This window comes from Mastacembelus armatus, chromosome 11, assembly GCF_900324485.2.
Source record: "Mastacembelus armatus chromosome 11, fMasArm1.2, whole genome shotgun sequence".
NCBI classification, from domain to species: Eukaryota; Metazoa; Chordata; class Actinopteri; order Synbranchiformes; family Mastacembelidae; genus Mastacembelus; species Mastacembelus armatus.
In genome coordinates, this window is record NC_046643.1 from 22,566,375 (window position 1) to 22,590,089 (window position 23,715).

At 44.1% G+C, this 23,715-nt stretch overlaps 2 protein-coding genes across 8 annotated transcripts; one reads left to right on the forward strand and one right to left on the reverse strand.

Annotated features, from left to right (window-relative positions):
- Positions 1-590: 590 nt before the first annotated feature.
- Positions 591-6,326, forward strand: LOC113126148 (bcl-2/adenovirus E1B 19 kDa-interacting protein 2-like protein). Of its 6 annotated transcripts, XM_026300016.1 has the most exons (16): positions 591-711; positions 795-848; positions 1,499-1,632; positions 1,751-1,890; positions 2,290-2,361; positions 2,440-2,484; positions 2,562-2,588; positions 2,665-2,736; positions 3,018-3,101; positions 3,318-3,473; positions 3,551-3,796; positions 3,884-3,986; positions 4,231-4,362; positions 5,024-5,110; positions 5,229-5,327; positions 5,643-6,326. In XM_026300016.1, exons 1-16 carry the CDS (start codon positions 697-699, stop codon positions 5,665-5,667), a joined length of 1,491 nt encoding a protein of 496 aa, XP_026155801.1. In that variant the 5' UTR covers positions 591-696; the 3' UTR covers positions 5,668-6,326. The 6 variants fall into 6 exon arrangements, with proteins under 6 accessions (XP_026155801.1, XP_026155799.1, XP_026155798.1 ...); XM_026300014.2 differs by having other exon boundaries at positions 591-848; positions 2,290-2,346; XM_026300013.2 differs by having other exon boundaries at positions 592-848.
- A 1,520-nt stretch (positions 6,327-7,846) lies between these two features.
- Positions 7,847-22,585, reverse strand: cdc42se1 (CDC42 small effector 1). 2 transcript variants are annotated; one of them, XM_026300036.1, is made up of 5 exons: positions 22,440-22,585; positions 16,261-16,739; positions 12,898-13,002; positions 12,076-12,147; positions 7,847-11,976 (listed from the first exon to the last, which is right to left on the reverse strand). In XM_026300036.1, the coding sequence occupies exons 2-4, from the start codon at positions 16,408-16,410 to the stop codon at positions 12,079-12,081; spliced, it is 324 nt and encodes a 107-aa protein (XP_026155821.1). In that variant the 5' UTR covers positions 16,411-16,739; positions 22,440-22,585; the 3' UTR covers positions 7,847-11,976; positions 12,076-12,078. The 2 variants fall into 2 exon arrangements, with proteins under 2 accessions (XP_026155821.1, XP_026155820.1); XM_026300035.1 differs by having other exon boundaries at positions 7,847-11,979.
- Positions 22,586-23,715: the final 1,130 nt, after the last annotated feature.

The following is a 23,715-nucleotide window of genomic DNA, read 5'->3' on the forward strand; positions in this document are numbered from 1 at the left end:
CCCAGCAGTTTCCTGGCTGTCAGCTACTCACAAAAATATTAAAGCAATTTGCCAAAACACAACTTTACAACAAACGAAAAACAGATAAAACTGGTCCAGACAAATGATCAATTCAATTATTCCATGTTCATTTCCAATCTTTATGTGATTTGACGCTGGCTGCAGATGTTAGGAGCTTATTAATGTAGTGTCAGTGAGATTTTTCTAAAACAATCCAACATGTTTGTTTGTTTAACCTGATGAGTCCAAAATGAAATCAGTGTAAAACATCAGTGAAGTGCAGCTTTTAACCTTCGTCAGAACTCACAGCAACAAAAGTCACAACTATCACCTGAACTATCTGCTCTGCAGGTATGAACATGCACGCTCCAGTTTCCACCCTGCACCTCTGCTTGTACAGTCATGGTCACCGAGGCAACAGGGCCAGGCCCTCGCCACGGCAACACACCACACCTATCCCATGAAAGTACACAGAGAGAGAGAGAGAGAGAGAGAGAGAGGTGAGGTGTCAGAGAGAGAGAGAGAGACAGGTGAGGTGTCAGAGAAAGAGAGAGAGAGAGAGAGACAGGTGAGGTGTCAGAGAGAGAGAGAGAGAGAGACAGGTGAGGTGTGAAAGAGAGAGAGAGACAGGTGAGGTGTCAAAGAGAGAGAGAGACAGGTGAGGTGAGAGTCCTCTCATAAATCCATAAACAGTGCATGTGGTGTCATCAGGTGAGTCTCCAGGTGTGGAGCAGCTTTCTCAACTGTTTATGAGGAACTCGTCTTACCTGTCTCACCTCATCCGGCTGTTACAGAGCGTGAGTGAGTTTCCTGTCGACTCCCAGAAAGACACCACCTCAGTACCTGCCGTAAGTCTTTACTTTTCCTGGTTTAACTCGGTCTGTATTTGTTTTAAAGTGTTTCGTAGTTCAACCTTCCACTCTCCGGCTCCATGGGCTGTTTGTTTGAGATAAGAGCTGCAGGCTGGGAGCTACTGCTGCAGCTCCAGCTCTGCCTCAGACCCTGTTCATCAGGAAGGTCCTGAAGCAGGAACCCAGCAGACAGCCCCTTACCTGCACTGGTACACAGAATGAGAGAGAACAGGAAAAGAAATCTTTTGAAGAAAAACCATACAGTGTGACAGTACCCGTCAAGATGGATCAGTCGCTGGACTGAGACTGATTATTCGTGTGGCTGTGACTCTGGCAGGAGACTCATGTTAGCTTGTCCTGGTTTTGACAATTAAAGAAACAGATTCTTTGAACAATGCAGAGCTGTGGAAATAGTCCAAGCAGCCGCTAAGTTTGTTCATCGTTGGTGTCACTGGGCTCTTTGGGAGTCTTTTTGTAGGTGATTGTGGTCTGTATAGCAGGTCTTTGCTATTGCTGACTATCCATAGTTATTCTGAGTGCCTTTGGTGTGGTTTTGTACTTTTAACTGAAGCCTGTGACTTTAAAATAAGAAATATTATCTTTCTGCAGAGACTGTTTGCAAATCTGTCCACTGTCTGAACTCCCAGATAAATCACCTGACGACAGGATGGACCAGTGACAAGATCCAACACAAACCTGTGGGTCTGATCACGTCATTTACCTTCACTAGCAGCAGAAACAACATGGAGTCCAGAGAGGATGAAGAGGACGACTGTCCCAGGTCAGGCTTCATTCACAAGCTTTAGGTTTGGCCACTTTTATTGGGATTAGTAAAACGTCTGCATGAGGCAGAGTAAGAATCAGAGAACAATCAATTACTAATCAATTACTGTGTGCAGGTCACTTCTGGAAGATGAAACCAGTGAGAACATCACCGCCCACAGTATAACTACTTGTACTACCAGTACTAGTACTAAAACTACTAGTACAAGTCCAGGTGCTACCACGACTTCAGCTACACCATCTAATGACCAAAAAGGTGAACACAGGATTTATCTATTAAAATATACATGTTAAACAGATTCATGAATTTAATTTATTGGAGTTATTATTTTAAAAAAAATAATGATTCATCGGTGGTTTGATTTGATGAGAAACTCTTCAAAATAACTCAGTCAAATCAAGTTATTTTTACTGTGAATCAATGTTGATCAATCCTCTAGGAAATCCCAAAGAAATGTTCCTCATACCTGCAGAACCTGCCTGATTTTAGGTTTCCTTCAGTATCATGGTAATAGACACAAAGCAAAAAATACTACTGCGTGACAAAGTCCACTGAAATTATTATTCCAGCATGTTTTCTTATAAACGTCATGTTGACCTTAGAGGTTTTCACTGTGTTTAGAAGTTAAATCTACATATTTCTCATCTTGCACAGAGGAAGAGGAAGCAGGGAAACTACTGACAGAAAACTTTGTTGCCATGGCAGCAACAGGTATGGGCTCAGCAGGTAAGAGGAATAGAAAGTTGTCTCAGGCTCAGGTGAGTCTCTGTGGCGTCTGTTCACTCAGATCTATTTGTTCTGAAGGTGAGAAGGAGACAGAGGAAGAAACAACGGCTGCAGAAGAGCCAGGTGAGGAAAATCAGTCCGTCGTCATGTCTTCAGGTCTAATTCTGTTGTGATCATGTTCTCGGCTTGTCTCCCAACAGGTGAGGAGCTGCTTGGATTCCAGCCAGGTAAATGCTCCCCCAACACCTTCTTCTTCTTCTTCTTCTTCTCATTTTTTGTGACTTCCTGTCTTGCTGTCACCAGGAACAGCTGAAGTCCAGTCAGAGCAGAAGTTGACGCCGACCACAGACGGTCCAGGTACACACCTGCTCAAAGGTGTGGGGTGGGGTTTGTCCTAGGTTGAAAAAGTATAAAATAATGGAATATATCCATCCATTCTCTTCTGCTTATCTGAACCAGACCCCTCTGACCCCTGAATTTCTGTCCATAAAAATAATGGACAGAATCGGAGACAAAGGGCAGAATCTGTACAAATTATAAAAATCTACTTAAAATAAGAAAAATAAGGAGACGTTCTTTGACAACAGGAACTGCTTTATTGTTGTTTTCTCCAGTTGTAAATGTGAAATAAAAACTGGCTCTCTGTGTATCTGCAGCGCCTCCAGCCAGTCTGGCCTTGTCAGGACCACGACCACCGAAGAAGAAAGTCCTGGTGGCTCCAGCTCTCAGTCTGTCTTTAGGTACGAACACTGGACGTGTGTCTGAGCACTAATCACTGACTGCAGAGTTTTAATAAATGTGCAGATTAAAAACACAGTCACTGTCTGAACCATGTGTGGCAAATAATTTAATGTTCTTTACCTTTGACCAAACAGCTGTAGCTTCAGACAGGAAATGACGCAGGGGAGGGAAAAGTGGATCTAAAAGTCCAAGCCGTGATTTTTCTGTATTTTCAGGTCGCAGTGAATCCACGGTCTCCGAAGACTTTCCCTCAGGCTTCCTCTCCCCCTCACCTGTAGATGACGATGACGTGGGCCTCGACCTAGACCTGGACGCACTGGAAACACCCTCAGACACCGAATCACTGCCCTTCCCCATCTACGACCTGGAAGGTAAGAGGGCAGAGGTCAAACAGTGCAGGGATTCTGTTGTGTTTTTGAGATACATCCTAGACTTGTTCCTCTTCCAGATGACCTGCAGCGTCTCGGCATAGCGTCCCGTCACCGCAGACTTTTAGGTCCCAGGACTGGGTCTGACTCTCAGACCAGTTCAGTAGTGGGGGCGGACCAAATTGGACTGGAAGCTCTGGAGAGGGAGGACATGGTGGACAGCCAGGGCACCAGGTGGCGCTGTTTCTCCACGGGTGACCCACCACAGGAAAGCCGGGTCAACATGAGCGTCCTGGAGCCATTTCTCCAAGTGCTGTCACACGGGGGTACGACCTGTGGGCTGGTTTACCTGGTCCTGTGGCCCCTCCCTCTGGCTTAACACCTGAGTTACGCCCACTGTCTCTGTCTCTCAGGTTACTATGGAGACGGTATGAATGACATCATTGTGTTTTCCTCCTGTTACCTGCCAGAGAACAGTCTGGAGTATTATCAGTATGTGATGGATCACCTGTTCAGGTAAAACACACGCTTGTCTTTCTATACTTGTGAGGACTCTCAGTGACAAACAGGCCGAAATGTCCTCACAAAGATACACAAACACTCATTCACAAACATTTGTTTTCACACCTATGAGCAAAAATAGTTTTATCTCTCAAGCAAATTTTCCAAAGTTAAGAAGTTTAGGAAAAACTGCACTTCACATTATGAACAGCTCCTGTGAACAAACTAAAACAGCCATGCTAACACTTCCTGTCTGCAGGTACGTGGTCGGGACTCTGGATCTGATGGTTGCAGAGAACTACGTGATCGTGTATCTTTGTGCAGGAGGCCAGAAAGACAAAGTACCAGGGATCAGTTGGCTCAGAGAGTGTTACACCACCATCGACCGCAGGTGAGACAACACACTCCCTGTTTCATGTGAGCTCATCTTGCTCTGATGTTAGGAAAGAGTCTTCTGAGTCCAGAAACTAGAACAAGTCTGGTATAATAATAATCGTCAAAACACTCTGGATTTATATATTAACAAATACATTTATGACCAGTTTATTCTTTAATGGCGCTCCCAGCGAAAGATCCTCCGTTTGATTTGTGGATAAAACTCAAAAGAAATGTTAAAGTGAGGTGATTCTGAGTCTACAGAGAACTTACATGAAAACACATCAAAAAGTAGAATAATAATCATTAATAATCAGCTTTCTACATGTCAGTAAGACTTGTTTTGAAATTCACATTGATCGATTGATTTTTTGATCCCAAGACAGAAACTGGTTTATTACAAGAGGAAGAAGCAGGGAGTTTGATTTTAGGCTGAAATTTCTAACGAACTATTATAAAATAAAAAGTATAAAATATAGAATAGAAATGAAGAGTAGACAGAAAATATAACGCAATAATAAACTAAGACTAATAGACACAAGTTAAAATACCAGGAATAATTAGTGTTGGTTCAGTGATTGTCCACCAGGTGGCACCACAGTCACTGTTCAGACTGCAGGTGTGTTATTACCTGTGTGTGTGTGTGTGTGTGTGTGTGTGTGTGTGTGTGTGTGCAGACTGAGGAAGAACTTGAAGGGTTTCTATGTGGTTCATCCCACCTGGTACATCAAAGCCCTCATCACCATCATCAAACCCTTCATCAGGTCTGTCCGCTCCTCCTCATCACCCTGTGTCTGCCGACCTGAGCCCACGCTCACGTTTCCTTTGACTCTTTATCCATGTCCTCCTCTTCCTCCTCTTCCTCTTCCTCCTCCTCCTCAGTTCAAAGTTCAGCAGGAAGCTCCAGTTCGTCAGCAGCCTCCAGGAGCTCTCACGCTTCGTCCCCACTGAGCATGTGCAGATCCCAGACTGTGTCAGACAGTGAGTTTTATTTTGAAACGCTGCACCTGCACATCACAGCCCGTCCAGGCTTTAATTTTCTATATTTTGTTAATTTTGTCAATAAGCCCACACACCTGTGTTGTTACTTTAAGCTCATCGCAGTGATAAAAACATGTGCTCACAATTGGTTTGGAGTCTGACACATGCAGCAAAGAAAATGATTAATGGTAACAAAACTGTCCACGTTCTCAAGGTGAATCCAAAATGTTCACAAGTTAAAAGTACAAAACCACAGAATAACTACAGCTCTGTGAATTAGACACACACTGAGTTTATGTGACGATGTCTCTGCAGGTACGACCAGAGGCTGACCAGGTGATTTTTCATGTGACACACCTGTAGCTGCCTGCTCTGCCCCACATGCCGCAGGTGGACTCTGTGGTTCGGGACTGGGCTGCATCAGGGAGCAGAGGAACAGAAACCCACTGGGTCGTCACCTGCAGCTCGGAGCTGCATCCACGTCTTGTGATCAGTGTTGATGGTGAAATTAGTCTCAGGCTTCAGGTTTCACACATAGAACTGATTCCACCTCCTGCTATTCACTAAACACAGAGGGAATACATCCAGTATCATGTAAATTAGCAGAGGCTGCCTTTCACATGTTCATTCATGCAACCACACTTTCACTGATTTCTATCATTTCTTTAGCATGTGATCATAAACAACATTTCAGACAGTTTCATGTGAAAATCATTTCATAGCAGAAAATCGAAGCAGCAGTAAATTTCACTTTAAACTAATTCTGTCTCCCATGACAGAGTAAATACTGTATGAGGCAGAGAAAACACCATTAATCCACATCTTTTTAAGTGTGCAAATTATCATTTTGTTTAGAAGAAATCAGATATTGTTTGCAAAATTTACCTTGTCTGGGCAGGTTATTATAGTACAAGCAGGTTTTCATGTTAGGTCAATGTAGAACTAAAATCCTGTGATATTTCAACTTCTGTCGGTGAGATTAAAAAACGTCTTTCTGGATTTTGGAGGCTCAGAAATTCTGTGTGTGTGTGTGTGTGTGTGTGTGTGTGTGAGGCAGCGGCTGTGCAGGAAGTGGAAGCTGACAGGAAGGAAATGAGGTCACTGCTGAGGAACCTTGATAAACAGGACACAGTGTTGGTCTGGTGAAGCTGCACTAACGTCCTCGTTACAAAGGGACACTGGAAGAGACTGAGAGACTGATGATGGAATAAATTTAAATCTGTTATCTTCTGCTTATTCCTGCTGTCCAGGGTGCGAGGGGGGGCAGCATGCAGTGGGTGTGAGGCAGGTCCCCCCTTGGACAGATCAGCAGCCAATCACAGGCCTGACACACAGAGACAGACACATAGAGGCTAGCAGTTTCCCTCTGCTGCCAGTGTTTGTGCTAAGCTAGGCTAACCACGTCCTGATGTCTGCCTGAACCAGAGGGTTCATTAAAACATCACAGCGGTCCTTTAGCTCCACCGCCTCAGGCAGCAGGCGGAAACCGAAGGCCGCTGTACAACACATCACATGCAATTATCATGTGATGCTTGGCTGATCTCATCTCTACAAACAAAACTTTATTTTAATGCGTGCGGGACCTGAACTTGATTCTGTGTCATGGCAGAGGAATTCTGGGAGTCGGCCCAGTGCAGTCGACCTGTTAGCATATTAGCTGTGACATTAGCATGTTGCTGTGTGAGGAAACTGAGTCCGTCAGCTGGTGACTCAGAGGAAACCGCAGTTTTACCCCATGAACTGATTTTCCAGGCTCACGTTACCCGGAGACAAACACACATCTGTGTTTCCTCATGCTCAGCTTTCATAGCAGCACATGCATTTAAACCTCTATGTTTGTGAGGACCCTCACCGAGAGAACACGTTCACCAACCCGAACACTGACCTGAACTCAAAACCAGGTCTGAATCCTCTGAAGCTGTGAGGACCAGACGACACGTCCTCACAGTGATGGTATAACACTCAAGCCGGTCCTCACCAACACAGCCATACACACTCATGATTATTCCAGCTGTGGTGTGTGCAGCTGCTTGTAATCACAGTGTGGGAGGGAAACAGCCTGGACACGTGACCAGGATCATACGTGTTCGCAGGAGAAGGGCTTTCCATTGGTTTTGTCACGTGACAGTTTCAGGGGTCAGCTGATTGTGCACGAGGGCCGTGTGCCACTTTACCTGAGCCTCAACACTCTTGGGTACACCTGTGATTCTTCCTCTTCTTTGACAACTCACAGTTATCTGCGACGTCCTGACTCAGCGACTGCAGGACACCACAAATATCTGCACAGGTGTGTTAACATTCAGTGCAGGTTCAGGTGCAATGAGCTGCAGGTGGGCGGGGCAATGAGGTGACAGGTGATGGGTGTACAGGTGTAACTGCAGGATGAGTTGGGGGGCAGGCTTTGAAAACAAAAGGCAAAAAGACAAGATTATTCTTTTACCACTGCACCAGAATGTCAGAAGGAAATGACAGAAAACATTCGACACTTTGAGTCAGATCGAAGTGAAAACAGACACAACTGGAGAGAAAACAGCAGATTTATTCAGTCGTCATGTGTTACATAAGGAGGAATAAAGTCAGTCTGTAGCTCTGTGTCTGCACAGGAGGAGGTTACATAACAAAACCGAAAAAGGCAAATACTAGAAAACACAGGAAACAGAAACACACATTCATTTCACTTTAATACAAAATATCGCAGTCGCAGTTTGTTGTGTGGGGACTGCTGGTATTTAACATTAGAGATGTCAATAATACACAGTTTAGTCCTGAAAGATCAACAATTCAATTATCTTCCTCACACAATTTCATATCTGACTGTAGTTAGTCGCCCCATTATGTTATTAGCATGTTTTCTTAATAAGCTCATATCATACAAATGATGTTTGACCAGATTCTTATTTTCTATGGTCATTCTCTCCCTTGGAGTTATCTCAGTTGTTGTTTCCAAAAAGTTTAATTTCATTTGATATTTTTTGTGTTTCTAGATAATTCAAATTATCTTGTTTTGCACAATTAATTATCTTTTCCACACAAAATATTCTCATGTACAAAGCATCTAATTAAAAGCATCTAATTAGCAAAATGACTAAGATGTGGTGTTTCTCAAACCCGGCCTGTTGGCAGATCGTCATTGAAACATGATGTTAATTATTAATTATCACTTTATGTCTGTTTCCATGCAAATGTCCACAAACACGTTTAACGGTCATTTCTTCTTAACAAAGGAACCGTTTATATCGAAAGAAGAGAAATTATAGGCTGTGAGCTGAACCTGTGTAAAAACTAAAAACTAAAGCTTTAAGGTTCATTAGGATGCTAGCGAGCACGTAAAAACAAATATCAACTGGAAAGAAAAAACAAGTTCTGGGTTTTCAACACGTGCAGGTTTGCACATCAGGCCCCACAGAGCTTCAGAAAAATGTTTTGTGAGCTTTATAGATGCACTGATTCTAACCACACAACACATGACCAGATAAAGATAATAATACAGACAAAATTCAATAAAATAACAAAACAGGATAAAATAATCTGGCAATAAAAAAAGCTTGACTTTATCAGGACAGATAAAAGGTTTCAGACTCAGGTCTAAATCTCTGAATCTATTGTTATTTCTTCCTGAAGGTGAGATTCGGGGGAAAGTGCTCTCCAGTGTTGATGGACTGTAAACTGGGAGGAGGGGATTCCCATGTGGAGGCGACGAAGAGGAAGAGGAGGAAAGGAACTATGGCGGTGATAAACAGACCGAGCCAGACTGATCCTGAGAACAGATCTGAGTTTCCAAGAACCGGATGAGAAACGCAGAAAACTGAACAAAGACGCCGATAACAACAATGCTGCCCCTGAGAGACTGTGCTGACGCCGGGTTCAGGTGTTCACATAAACACTAGTATCCTGGTTACCATCAGGGGTTTGCAGTATCTCAGGTTCTGATTTAAAAAAACCTGGGTACACTGCCCAGAAAAACTAGCACAGTGTGACATGTTAACACCCGAAGGAGGTTTCTAAACATGTTCTGTTGGAGCAGAAATCTAGAATCTGGTATGATCAAGTAAACAGGGATGTGAATAACCAGGTTTCTCATGTTCCAGATGAAACCAGGACACCAACATGCACATAAACACAAACTATAGCTGCAAAGTCCAGGACACACTCCCAGAGAGACAAGCACAGTGTGACCCCCTTTACACCTGTATGTTTTTCAGATAACTGGCTTTGACTGAAGACACAACAGACACGGTGGCATGTCACAGCAGAGAAAGCACAGGTGTGAGTTCTAACACTCCGGTTCGGGGAGCTGCTTTAGATACCTGTTATGGTTTGTAACAGGGTCGGCAGATGGAACTGAGCTAATTTGTTCAATCTGTGATTTTTGCTGCAGCGTTTTATAAGATACGTGTTGTTCTGGTCCAAACAGCCGATGTACTGACACTGGCCTATAAATGCACACCGAGTAGATAGTTTCTGCTCCTGGCTCCATGTTACGAGGCGTTTATCAACAGCTGTTGTTGTTTACAGCTGACCAGGGTGTCTGACACATGACGTAGGTTCAGTTGGTGTAATTACAAAAAGAGCAAACGGCTCCCACTCAATTCATGGGTGTGGACTGTGCTGCAGGGAGACGACGATGCCCCATGCTCAGAGGAGTCCAGTGAACGCTCCACCGGCTCAGACTTTCCTTAAACAGAGGTTTTGGGAGGAAGTGGCCGGTTGCCATGGTGAGGGGAAACAGCATGACTCATAGGTTTCTATGGCAACCACTCAGGGAGGTTCAGACAACAGCTGAGCATTGTTGATGCATAATCATGAAAGACTCGAGGTCTATCAGAATCTGCAGTGCAGAGAAACCTGAAATGTTCAGAACATAACAGTAAAATATATAAATAAAGTCTCAAATTTTTTTAAATTTTATTTTTTTTGGCCAAATGGAGCCAACATCAAAAGAAACTACAGTAAAAGGCGTCTAAGAATTTCTAAGCTCACGTTTATTTTTCCTTTTTTTGCAGCAAATTTAGTTTGTTTTTGTCAATAATATATTAAACACATTTAATCTGGGCAACATAAATGCCAGCCTGAACATGAACCATGTCCCGGATGTTGAGAAACGCTGTTTATGAACAGTAGAGAGCTGCCTGACAGCTTCACCATTTTGCATCCCGGCTTCAGGGGGTCAGAAAGATAGAAGACAACAGAAAACAGGAAATCAGCAAACAATATCTGCTTAAAATTGTTAAATACTGAAAATATCGAGCAGTCAAACACTTGATACCCTAATATCCCGACCAGACACAGCATGACGTGTTTTAAAGTTCTAACAGCGTCTCAGTGTAGAACCCAACATGAAAACTCCTTTTTCTTTGCGACTCAAAATGTGTCATTTGAACAGGCCTTTGGCGTCCAAACCCACAGTCTGAGCAGTCACATGATCACAGGCAGATCTGCAGGACCTTAAAAAAACTGTTGTTTTCCAATGGAAGTTTGGAAATGTGTCCTGCCCCCTCAGAGTTCAGTGAAGTCAACTTTTATATTTAAACTGGTGGACTGTAAAGACCATAAGACGTGCGCACACACACACACACACGCATACACGCTCACACACACACACACACACACACACACTCACACACATACACACACAATCTGGTCCAGTGTAGCAGGGGTTTGTGGGACTTTCCCATCTCCTAAAATAAGAGTCTTTAATCAGTGAGGCTGGGCAGAGTGAAGTATCCTGGGAATTGAAGTTCAGTGATGTCATCACTGAGGCCATGTGACCAATGAAACGAAAAATTTCTCCACCAACATGTGGGCTGAAATGAGGGATTGTGGGGGATGTAGTAATCATCAGAGCTTCCTGGATGATTAGATGTAGTAAAAACATCCTTATGAATGCTGGGAAATATAGTATTTTTTAAAACTTTGGAGCCAGTTTTTTTCTCTTAAATACAGACATTCTGTCATTTAGCAGATATCCTGAATAGAAAGGGATTGTGGGAAATAGAGTCCAGTGATGTCATCTGTTGGTGTAATTTAATACTGGTGGGGGAAAAGACTTCATGTCCGCTCTTTAGTGGTGAGCACAGGGATAACATGAGGACTATTTGTGCAATCCAAACTGTTTATATTCCATCTTAATTCATGTTTCTATAACATATTTCAACCAGTAAAATTAAAAATTTTAAAAGGTATGCTGGGAGATGTAGTCCTTGCCATCAGGGTCAAATGCAGAGCTGTTGGTTTAGTAGACCTGAGATGTGGAACAAGACCCAAACCAGCTCCATCAGGTCGACAAGAACCGCATTCTTCAGTTTTTGGAGTTTTTTTTTTTTTAACGGGAGCTACTAAATGTCAGTCGATGAGTAAAAACATCTTTCATTTCTTTTGCTAAATGAACAGGAAAGGAGACAAAAGAGCAGCCACGTCCTCTGCTCATCTACAGGAGGGGATAATCCTGCAGGAAGGGGGCGTCTTGCCTGTTGGGTCAGCACACCCAGCCGGCAGAGTGGCAGCACTTTGACCCAAGGACACTTCAGCAGGAAGTGGAGTCGAGGCCTCGGGCTGGCGCTTGGATGCAGGATGAGAGGTTCAGAGGAGTGTGGAGGATAATGTGGAGGAGAGCAGGGGTCTGTCAGCTGGTCAGGGTCAGTTTTATCCACTGCTGAAAAAAAAAAAACATAAAGCACTGAAAGAAACTGAAGTGGGGGTCTATAAAGTGTGTGTGTGTGTGTGTGTGTGTGTGTGTGTGTGTGTTTACCAGCTATAACAAACTGTTCCTGCCGTTCATGTTCGGCCCCTTAGACCGCATCTGCTCCTGCACCGAGCCCGACTGTGAACACACACATAGATCACAGCACTCAGAACCAACAGCCTCCACATTTCATTTGTTTACAGCACCACAGGATTTTCACTCATACTGACCCACGACCTTCTCTCTACTGTGGAATAACAACATTCCTTTGGGATTGTAGTTTTTCTTTTTTGTTGCATTTTTTATATCTATGATTTTTTAAAACTGGTGTTTTATTTTAGATTGTAGTGTGTGTGGGGGGGCTGAGCTCAGTAGATTCAGGCTCTGACTGATCAGATGTGAAGTAGTGAAGCTAAAATAGAAACAGGAAGGATGCAGCAGTGCGTGTCACTTCCTGACACACATAAACACACACACACACACACAGACACACAGCTAGTTTCTGACTTCCTGTTGATAAAGTGGTGTGGCTGTTAAAACCTGATCTGCTGTTTGGAAAACAAAAACAAAACAAGTGTTTCTAATGAAAACTCTAAAACTGATCCTGGTTCAGTCCAGTCAGAAACCTGTGACACTGGGCCCCAAACATTTGATGTCACCTGTTCACTATCAGCAGGTACATACAAGCAGCAGAACAGGTGAACAGGTACACAAACAGATGGACACACAGGTGAAGAGACACACAGGTGAAGAGACACACAGGTGAAGAGACACACAGGTGAACAGAGACACAGGTGAACACACAGGTGAACACACAGGTGAACACACAGGTGAACACACAGGTGAACACACAGGTGAACACACAGGTGAACAGGTGTGGATTCTCACCGGCTGCAGTCCTTCAGCCATCTCTCCAGAGCCGATGTGTGTGAGATGGATGAAGTTTGTCGGCTCTCCGATCATACTGCGATCGATCTTCCTCCTCTTCTTCTTCTACACACACACACACACACAGAGAGACACAGGTGAGTATGTCGACAGGTGAAACAGAAAAGACAGCAGAGAGAATAAGGCCAAAGAGATTCTTGAGAGGTGTGTTGCTGCGTTTCAGGTGTGTCTCTACACGTCCACATACTCTCACGTTCACATCATCGACCGTTTCCAACACGTTCGTCTGACGCAACGTCAACATAACGAGAACAACCAGAAACTTGAAGGCAGCACAGCGACGACCACGTCGACCCCCGACATCATTTACAGCGATTTATTCCACGGCCCAAAGTTAAATGTTGAAAAGAATCAAGATCAAAAGGAAAAATGGAAAGTTAAGTGAGAACGTACCAAAAGGATGAAGGATGATTACTGCTTTTATACTTCAGGTCAGAACATCCAGAAACATGACGGATTTGATGAAGTTATGAATCATTTTCATCCACAGTGACGTCTTCTGCTGTCTGTGATGCATTCAGGGACTCGCTGAGCTCTGGCAGACAGTCAGTGAATGCCTCACTAAACCTCATTCTGCTCCCAGAGTTCAGTTCATGTGTAGAAATGTGTCCTGATCCAGAACACTTCTCAGCCAGTCCCAGCCACAACCATCTACATCTGATTTAAAGAGGATTATGTTCCTCGGGATTATTCGGCGCTCTTATGTAAGAACTTCAGGGGTGGACGAGCAGTTTGCTCTGTTATATCACAAGAAATCCAGCGTGCAATAAAAAGATCTTATACTACTAGAATGAGTTTACTGCTCTAGTCTGAGGCTGCCACAACAAAACCAGACGGGTTAACTTCTTCATCTCTTCTCTCTACAATAACCCACAGGCCCAGCTGTCTAATCAGAACATGTACCTTTTCTCTATGTTTAGTAAAGTCTAGTAAAGTCCATGACCTCAGACTTTTCCTCCTGACTGATTTGTCCCGGTTGGAAATTCAGCACCGGTTTGAAAACTCCCTGATATTCCAGGATTTCCAGGAATGAACTGGACTTCACCACCAGCAGTCGGCTCTGTAACTGATCCCAGAGCAGTTTCATTACGTAACGCTGTAAGACCGTCTGCTGCTCATTTACTGAACAAACACGACTCCAGGCAACCGCTGTATTGAGCTGGTAAACATCTTCATCATCATGTAGTGAGTCACCAGCGTCAAGAGCAGGGGAACAGGCTGGAATTTCAAAATAAGAGGCTGGTCATCACCACACACACAAATGTGTCACACACAGATGTTAGAAACCTGAACACACCTGAGCAGTCACATGGCTCCTTTCAGCGCAGAGCTCCTGCCTCTAACTTTACCTGCTGGGACCTACATGTGAACAGCCCATCAGAGAAACACCATCAACACACAGTTCTGCTTTAGGGGCTAACGCCTCGATTCAGCAGCACAAAAGTCTGGTGTTTGCTTCTATTTAATCTTTGACAGAACAGCCACACTCCCCCATTCAGGCAACGTGGAGGTGTCTACACATCTACGTTCATATATCTTTACATTTAATTTTCCATATCTAAGTGTTTAGTAACTACAGTGATTGACGGGTAAAGTGCTAACTCAGCTAACTCGGTTAATGAGCCAAGACAAAAACAATGTGATCCCTGGGCTTCATAAGACTTTATAAGGTGCTGAGGGAACTGAAATGGTTTGAAGACCTTTAGCTTGAAGAGCTGAGACTCTTTCTGTGTAGACTGAGGACACAGGGCTGAGTGCAGACCTCCAACATGGAGGACAGAGAAAGAGGAGGCGGGCTGGGGTGACATCACCCTTATGGCATCTACAGCGAATGTATGGAGAGTGTTTTAAACTGGGACTGGAGGCTGGACCTGCTGAGTTTTACAGTCGAGCCTGACAAAGGAAGCTCAGTCATGGCTGGCATCGGCACGTTTATCACCAGAGTATTGTTGCAGCGCCACAATGGAACAAACAGAAAACTCTAAAAATACAGGCAGAGGAAGGAGGGAGGCAGTCTGTGGGGAGCAGAGCAGGACTTCCTCTCATCAGCGTGAACGCTGCAGGTCTAAAGTGTACTGCAGTAACATCATCAGCCTCCACATGTTGAACTGCACACACCCTCTGTGGGTTTGCCAGTCAGACTCTGTATCACATGATCCAGAAACACAATGAGGCCAATTAAAACATGTTACCCTGGACGACAAAGACTCAGCACACCCGCCATTACAACAACTCCAGGTTAACCCAGCTAGCTTACAGGCTATCGGCAGCATGGCTCATCTGGGAGTTTCAGATTCTTCGTGACACTGGACCTGCTCGACCCGCCGCCGTTTCATCAAGCAGGGTTTCTGGTAACCCCTGAATCCACAACATCTGGTCTCAGTCCCGTCACCAGCACAGTGTGTTGTGTTTTTTGGGTGTCACACACCTGAAGCTGGGTTACGTTAAAGGATCACTGAGGGTTGGAAAAACCCGAATGTTCCTCTTAATAATCTCTGAAAGACTTTATGCTCCTGAGTCACTATTCATCAGTCTGAGTCAAGTCTGGAGTCGATGTGGGACCAGTTGTGAGTCTAGTCAGAATCTTTTTTTGTGGTAACTGAGCACAAGTCACGAACTTCAGAACCCCATTATTTTCTTACACGTGTCTATATTTTGTGTTTGTGTGTGTGATTGAAATGTTCGTGTGTATTTGCTGCCATTAGGTCTTTAACCCAAAACCAGGATCTGTCTCCAGATCTGTTAGTCCAAACCTTAGCATCCATGTTGCATCACAAACAGATTTACTCTGCAGCAGCTGTGAGAACAGATCATGTTGTTCACATCAGAGAACTCAGGGTGTGGACAAACTACAGTTCCTATGATGAAGGGAAGGGTTGTTTGTGTAATGAAGTGTAAAAAAAGGAAGACAGAGAAGCCAGAAAAGGAAGAGGGTGTAGGCCTGCAGGAGGTCAGAGTTCACAGTGAAACAGGAAGTTCTGACACCTGTTTACTCCTGTGAAATGTTGAAATGCCCCTGTATCTGGTATTACTGGGGGCTGGGGGACATAAATCTGTTTACACATCATGGGGACTCGAAGTCCTGTCGGGGACCGAAAACAATTCCCGTAATGTAAATCAGTATTATTTGGTTACCTCGTTACCATATTTGGTTTAAGGTTAGTCCCCAGGAAATAAGGCGCCTGAAACCAGACTGTGAGCCTGTCGAGGTTAAACAGGAAAACATGGGGCTGTCGTCTCACTAAACCACCAAGAAACTACCGTCCCTGAATGAGAAACGAGAGTCTGTGGGTGTAGTCTCACCGGCGGGGGCTTAGCCACCACACAGCAGCCCATCTTGTGCCAGAAGTCACTCATGCCCACGCGCCGTCTGTCCAGCTGCTGGCCGCCGCTCTCTGCCGCCGCCCTGCAGGCCGGATGAGAAACTGCAGCTTGCGGGTAATCCTGGGGCATCCAGACAAAAACTGCACCACCAGTCAGAAGACCAAGACCTCGAAATATACCCCGACTCAGACTGAACACTGCAGTGAATGTGCAGGAGGGTTCAGGCCAGAAAATAGATCAAGTAAAAACCAAAAATAGGAAAAGATGAAAAAATAAATAAAGTGGATTCTCTGACTTACAGGGCAAGATGGGAAAAAGTGTTAATTCCCCTAAAAATGACAGAATCCAAACTCTGATCAGGTTTCTGCAGCCAGATAAAAAATAATAAGACAAAAATCCCAAATCTGTGTTTAATATCCAAATTATGACGACAGCAGAACTGCAGCTTCAGTCTTGATCTGTGGAGACACAAAAGGGACACGTTACAGTTTTACATTTCTCCACCTGACTTCCTTTGGTTCATTTAATTTTACACTTTATTTCAACTGTATACACCCTCGTTTTTAATTTAACTTAATTTCACAGGAAGTTGTTTTCTAGTCTTTTGTTCAGATTTCAACAGAAGGAACATCCAGTCACTTCAGGCAGTAATCTGTCTGCAGTTAGTTCCTCTAAATGAAGGAGGTCCAGAGCCCATTTCTGTTCTTGAGAAACCTGCAGCAGGTTGTGTAAGTTCATCTTGTGCAATAAGTCTGGCTGCTGGTTTTGATTAACTTTCTCTCACAAATGAAACTTTTAGTCTCAGAAAAGAAGATTATTTCATTCAATTTGTCAGTAAAATATTCTCAGTCCGTAGAAAAAGTCCTGGAGCTCAGACAGAAGCCCAGGGCAGCCTGCTCTCACCGAGCAGCATGGGAACGCCAACAGCGTGAACACATTAGGTTGTGACTAAACACCGGGTGTGGTCCCCACACACACACACACCGACACACACACTGAGGCTGTAACATGTAAATTAAAGTGTTTCTGGGTGTTTGGTCCTGGTTGTTTCCACATGAAACAAACTTTAAACACAAACTGGCACAAAAACACAAAATGTGCCTGAAAACACCAACAAACCTTTTTGTATTGAACACACACCTGATCTTTGGCCTCAGGTGAGACAGTTCAGCTTTTCTTTGGTTTCTCTGCTCCAGTTATTGATCATGAGAATCCTGAATCATTCAAACTTTCACTTGCAGCTTAATTATCGACCTTATATTGTGTTAAGAGTCCGGAGGAGTCGGCTGTTCATGTGTTTTTAAACTGTCTGATGTTAGAAACAGTATTTAACTTTACGTACGTCACCTCACTCTGTTCTTCTTTCCCGTGTTTCTATTTTCAGTCTGTTCTGGAGTCTGTCCAGCACATTTCAGCAGATGATAAAGGAAGAATGCGAGAGGCCGGCGACACCAGAACATGTAGCTTCATGCTCATAGAGTTAGGAATTCTCCTCTACACATTCATTCCTCAGCTAAGGGCGGACAGGCCTGTGCGCCTGATCTGCACTTCGGGTCTACATGTTTGATCCTGAACGAGCTGCAGAGAAACTGTCAGACTGTTCATTGACGAGCGCTTGTGTTCAACGTGGTCCCCCGTTTTTCCACGCTCTGAATACACAACAATAAAAACAAGCGTTTTAAGGTGTGGCCAAAAACTCTCTGTCAGACTAAACTCCATAATGTAATTTAATGTTCGTTGGCAGCACCAGACTGAACCTGCAGCGACACGAGCACTGACGAACACGCAGCGCTGACTCTGTTCTCCCCGAAACTACGTCTGTCAGAACAACTAATGTGCGGCAGCAAATATGGAGGAAACAAAACTGTGAACACAATAAAATGTTCATCCTCGTAACTGACAAGTCACAGACATGTTGATGCTCCAAGTGTCAGTGAAATGAAACTTTGTTGAAGTCCAGCCAGTCCAGACCCAACAGCACTGGTTCTGTGCAGACTCTCACAGCTGCTGCTTTGGTTCATACACAGACATTTAACCAGAACCTCCATCTTTCCTGAAGCTGAACCACAGATGGGGGTCAGGATGTGGACTCTGTGGTATCACAGTCCTGGTTTCTGTACACCCCCCTCTGACCAGCTCTGTGACTCTGCTGCAGGTCTTCACTCATTCAGAAAATGAGACAGAACCTAGGCTGGGTTAGTAAGTTCAAATATCTGGAGCACTGGGATGAACTGGGCTCATACGGCCTGAAACCTGCTTCAACAGCCAAAATACCTCCAGAGGTCTGGAGGTCTGACTCGGTTTAAAGCTCCTGACTCAGTGTGTTCAGCAGAATATCTGTCCCATGACGTCAGTGTGACGAACAGTCGATCACATGTTTGTGCGTCTATCTTTGACATGACAGAGTGAAAGACACAAAGACTTGAGAGGTTCGTCTGGAACTTCAGAGATTTCAGAAAAAAGGAAATCAGAAAGAAACTCAGAATAAAGATGTGGCAGAAGCAGCAGAGGGGGATGATGTTCATCCTCCTGATCCTGGATCAGCTGAGACTTCATCAGAACCGAAAACAACAACTCGCCTGTTTTTGACAGCGAACACACCACAGACGGACGGTGGCCTGGACGTCACAAACAGAGTCACATGATTTACTTTAATCAGCCGAGAGATCGAGAAAACTTTATTTAAGCTCATCACGATGAACAAACCCTCAGTTTTCCTGCAGCGACTCCAGGATCTTCCATTTATCAAAACAGCTTTTTGTTTTTCACTTTTTCTTTGCTTTAATTTGAACATTTGACACTGAAACAACAAAGAAGCCACTGTTGTTGTTTACCAACAGCTGTTTGGTTTTCTCTTTGTTTCCATTTCAGACTGTTTATTATTATTTATGGACTAAAACTATATATTAGACCTTTAATGGCACAGAACTGCTACTGGAGAACTGCTAAACCTCCAGACTCAGCTGGATCTTTCTGATAAAGCCGACAGTGGAGGGAAAAGTGATAAAAACAGTTTGATAAAAACTGAAGAGTGAAGTTCCTCTGAGACAACAGACTGAGCTGTTCTGGTTTTTCTGTTCTCTGGACTGGTTCACTTCCTCTTTGTAAACCCAGACACTGACATCCTGTTGAGCACAGTCTGAGATAAGAACAAAACTGAGGCCAGTTGTCCTCAGGCACTGGCCCGTCGTGGCTTCAGTAACGAACATGTGGATCGATCACAGCTCGGTCAGCGAAAGTTAAAACAACTCGGAAACGATTCGTTAACGCGACTTCTCACCGTACCAGCTGCTCGGTTTGTTTGTTTCAAGTAGGCGTCTGCACCGTTCAGATCTTCACATGCAGAAGGCCCAATAACATCCCTAACCAGCCAGAACCATCGAGTCAGACCGTTGGCTGATCAGGTGATCAATCAGGTGATTGACCAGATACGAGACAGACCTGAGAACAGAGTTAACACTGAGCTGTACGTTTTCCTCCTGTCTGCTTTAAAGTTCAGTGATGAAGCCTCTGACAATCAGCAGATTGTGTCCTTAGGTTTTATTAATTCAACTGTATTCACTGGATTACTAACAGACCAGGCTGTGTTTCCAATAGATTGTATTGATCCATGAATATGGGTCAAGAGTCAGAGACTATTACTATTAGAGAAGGACAGAGCAGCTCCACAATGAACTCCTTTCATTCAGATGTTTGCAGGAAAAACTGGTCGACTTCACGCTCACTCCTGATTCAACACAACGGCCACTTTCACATGTTCACATGGAAAATCCACATCACGCGAACACACCTTCAACTGGACTGAAGCACTTTTCCAACTGAGGACCGCAGAGATCGGATCAGTCTGGTGGATCAGCTCAGACAACATGAGACAATCAGCTATTGATTAAACCAAGTGACAAACATTTCAGCTCCTCCTCCAGAAAAGAGCTTTTATGCAGTGAAACTGGGTTTTTATTTAACTGTGTCTGAGCACAAGCTTCACCTTCATACAACCAACACCTCCGCAGCTCTGTGGGTAGTAACATCTGGTTTGTTTAATGTGAAACACCGAAATGGAAAAACTACAGTTTGAGGTTTGTAGCAGCTGAAACTGAGGAAGAATTTCCAACATGTAACGTCAGTGAGTTCCTGAGAGAAACATCTTAAACTGACACATTAACCAGCTCATACGAGAAGAGTTTGCTCGCATTTGAGGGCATTTGTGTGTAAGCGCAGCTGATAACACTTCCCTGCGTGTGTGTGTGTGTGTGTAAAGGCTGAAGGTTAAACCCACAATAACAAACAGTGGGGTCAGAGTCCAGCAGTCGACCTGCTGCTGAATCACTTCCTGTTCCTCTGAAGAAAAAACTCAACGTTTCATTTTGAGCAAACTGGAGGGAACTCTGAAAGTCACCGTGACGGGTTGAATTCAAATAAGAAACAGGTGAACGGGTCGAAGACGACAGTCCCAACAGTGTTTCGTCCCAAAGGGGGGAGGGAGGCAACAGAAGCCACCAGTTGTGACCAGGTTGGACTGTAACATTATTCAGCGGTTTGGAGACAAAGGGGGGAAAAAAAAAAGATTTCAGGAAAGGAAACTTAAACCTATTATCAATCCCATAATAAAATAAAATAAAACGGGGTCGTGCTGCTTGACACAAGTAGAAAGAAAAGAAGTCCTTTCCAAAATCTCGGCTCCATCAGACAGCAACTACTCAGCCTGGACGCCGGCGGAGATGACAAGTGAAGAGCAGGTGTCAGGACTGTCAGGGACGGGGTCTGACCCGACCAGTGAGGAGAGCCTGAGCCGTCAAACCCTGCAGGGCGGCACCAGGGCCTAATTTACATCGACACCAATTAGACACAGGGTTACACACAAAGAGATTGTGAAACACATGGGTCCAGTCCAAAAACCCAGAGTCAGACAGAAAGTCCCAAAAGCCTCTGCGGTGATGTGACTGACAGAGGAGGTTTTGTGTGAAGGATGAGCTCAGCAGCAGTGGGTCAGGGAAACCAGAATAGTGTCAGGGTTTTCGAGTCCCTTAAAAAGGGTCCTGGCTGTGGCCCCAGCTCACAGAAGAAACGCTAACATCAGTCCAGATACGTGAAGACTTTCTGACAGCTTTCGGCCCGTCCATTGTTTATGTGACACCAACACGGTGCAGCTGTAAACAACAGTGCGAGGAGGCCCGAGTCACAACGGGGTCATTCATCAGTCTGGAAGCAGCCACAGTCACATACCCAACGCTTCACAGCTCCGTGAACCCACTGCAGCTTCACACTTCATCATCACAGCCATGACCTACTCATGACACGACAAACGGACGTCAAATGGGAAAACCAAGCAGCGAGGGGGACCAGGGTATTTACCTGGACTTTGTCACCTCTGACCTTTAACCTCCGCACTACAGGTTGGCTCTGACTTTCTCGATCAAAGACACTTTGAGCCCAGTACTCAGAGCTTGACAACAAAACTGGGCCCTTTTACTGCTGCGCTGTGAGAAACATGACAACAGGCACAGTGAAGAGAAACGACACGTGAACCCGACTGGAAGGTGACGGAGCTGACAGGCGCCCCCTTCCTGCTCGGCTGAGTGAGTCTGGACTACAACAGACAAAATGTTATCAGACTCTTCTAGAGCGAGCACTAACGTGCCAGCTAGACAACTCTTTAGTTCATTAGCAACCAGAGCCTGTGGGGTTTGGACTAAGTAAACAGGACGTAGAAAATATTTAGCATGAGATCTAAGATAATAAAAAAACGATAATATCTGCTGCTTCTCTTCGCTTTTCTCTGTTTCAGCTTTCACAGTAATAATAATAAAGAACATTCTTGAGTTCTGGACCATTGGTCAGACAGAGCAGCTCTTTTTTATTTTTCACATTTAAAGACAAGACAATCACCTACATTAACAGATAATCAAGTAATTGTTGTATATATACACAGTACTTGTTAACTACATGAAGAACTTTTTCAAAACACTCACTTTGCTATTATTCTACATGAACTGTCATACATCTGAAAGACAATCCTGTCACTGGATCCACCCAGAGCTCCTAACTTCAGTTGACGTGAACATGAAACATTTTCAGACCTTGAAGGTGAATTCAGTCAACCCTGGGATGTTAATGTGAAGTGTGAGCAGATTTAAGAGAAAGAGCAGCAGCAGACTCACCAGTGTGGATCCGACAGCAGCGAACACAGACTGAAACCAGTTACCAGCTGTGGTCTGGAAATGTCCCCGAGGTGTGGCTCCAACCAGGAAATCCATCCTCCTTTTTCTCTGAAGGACTTCATTCTCTGTTCCCTCCTCTTCTGGCTCATATAAATGCAGCGCCCCCTGCAGACTGAATCCCCTCATGACACCAGTTGCACGAAACCACAGCAGGGATGTACAGGTTTGTGTAATGTTTCTCTGTAGTGCACATCCGTTGCTGCAGTATCACACTGCAAACATGCTCCGTTACAAATAAAACTTGTGTAGAGAAAATACTAAACAGAATAATGAGGCTATCACCAAAAACATGCACCTGAAGTATTAAAATGTAATAAAAAAGTGATATATCCTTGTTATTGTTCTTTCGTTCACATTTGTCTGCTGGGATTAGAGCTGGGTGGACAATGGGCAGGTGCGAGGATGCTGGTGTTACAGCTGCTACACATCAACACTAAGAATAATTTGGATGAAGTAAAACGAAGCAATGGATGAAACCAGGCTGCTGCTGGCTGGAGGCGACCAAGGTGCCATCAGTTACCTGTTCATACACCTTTCTAAAGTGACCTTCTCCACATGGGTTCTCACACTAAACAGCCCAGAACCAGAACTTCCTAACCCCTAAACGTCCAATACTAGAATTGATAAAAAAAAATAGACCATATTAAAAGCTCCAGCACCGTAAACTACAGAACAGAGTGGCTCCTAGGAGAGGGAAAGGAAAACAGCAAACACAAAGTCTGGTCACACAGGTTTATCCAGACTCACAGTGACTCTGCTGCTTCTCTCTGGATGTTTGTCTCAACAAGACTGGACCAAAATAAAAGTCCTTATAAACATATTTCATCATTTCCACAAATTAATTGCCAGTAAGTAAAATATTAAAATTAGTTTAGAATTACAAAAAATACAGATGCTAATGCAGTTTTAACTTTTTATTAAAATATGAAAACTGAAATCCATAAAAACTTTTTTTTACATATTAGCCACAAGTTTTTTGAGCTGATTTTCAAGTACAAGACCAAGACTTGGAAAAAGTAAAATCACCTTCTGTGTTATGTTTCATACACATTTATAAAGAGTGCAGTCAATAATGACATAAGAGGCATGAAGAAGAAATATCTGCTCACGAGACGATGTTTGGATTAATGCGTGACACGTCTGTCTAAATGACGTCTATCCTGTACGTGATGAACCAGGACGTTTTACGTTCATTATCCAGAAGCTGATTCATGGC

Excerpts from the sequence above, each read along its gene's own strand:
- LOC113126148 (XM_026300013.2), top strand. The coding sequence starts at position 750 with ATGAGGAACTCGTCTTACCTGTCTCACCTCATCCGGCTGTTACAGAGC. Across the intron at positions 849-1,498 it reads ACACCACCTCAGTACCTGCC|ATAAATCACCTGACGACAGG; the intron begins GTAAGTCTTTAC and ends CTGAACTCCCAG. Across the intron at positions 3,474-3,550 it reads CCCCATCTACGACCTGGAAG|ATGACCTGCAGCGTCTCGGC; the intron begins GTAAGAGGGCAG and ends TTCCTCTTCCAG.
- cdc42se1 (XM_026300036.1), bottom strand. The coding sequence starts at position 16,410 with ATGCCCCAGGATTACCCGCAAGCTGCAGTTTCTCATCCGGCCTGCAGG. Across the intron at positions 13,003-16,260 it reads TGGTGGCTAAGCCCCCGCCG|AAGAAGAAGAGGAGGAAGAT; the intron begins GTGAGACTACAC and ends GTGTGTGTGTAG. Across the intron at positions 12,148-12,897 it reads TGGCTGAAGGACTGCAGCCG|TCGGGCTCGGTGCAGGAGCA; the intron begins GTGAGAATCCAC and ends GTGTGTTCACAG.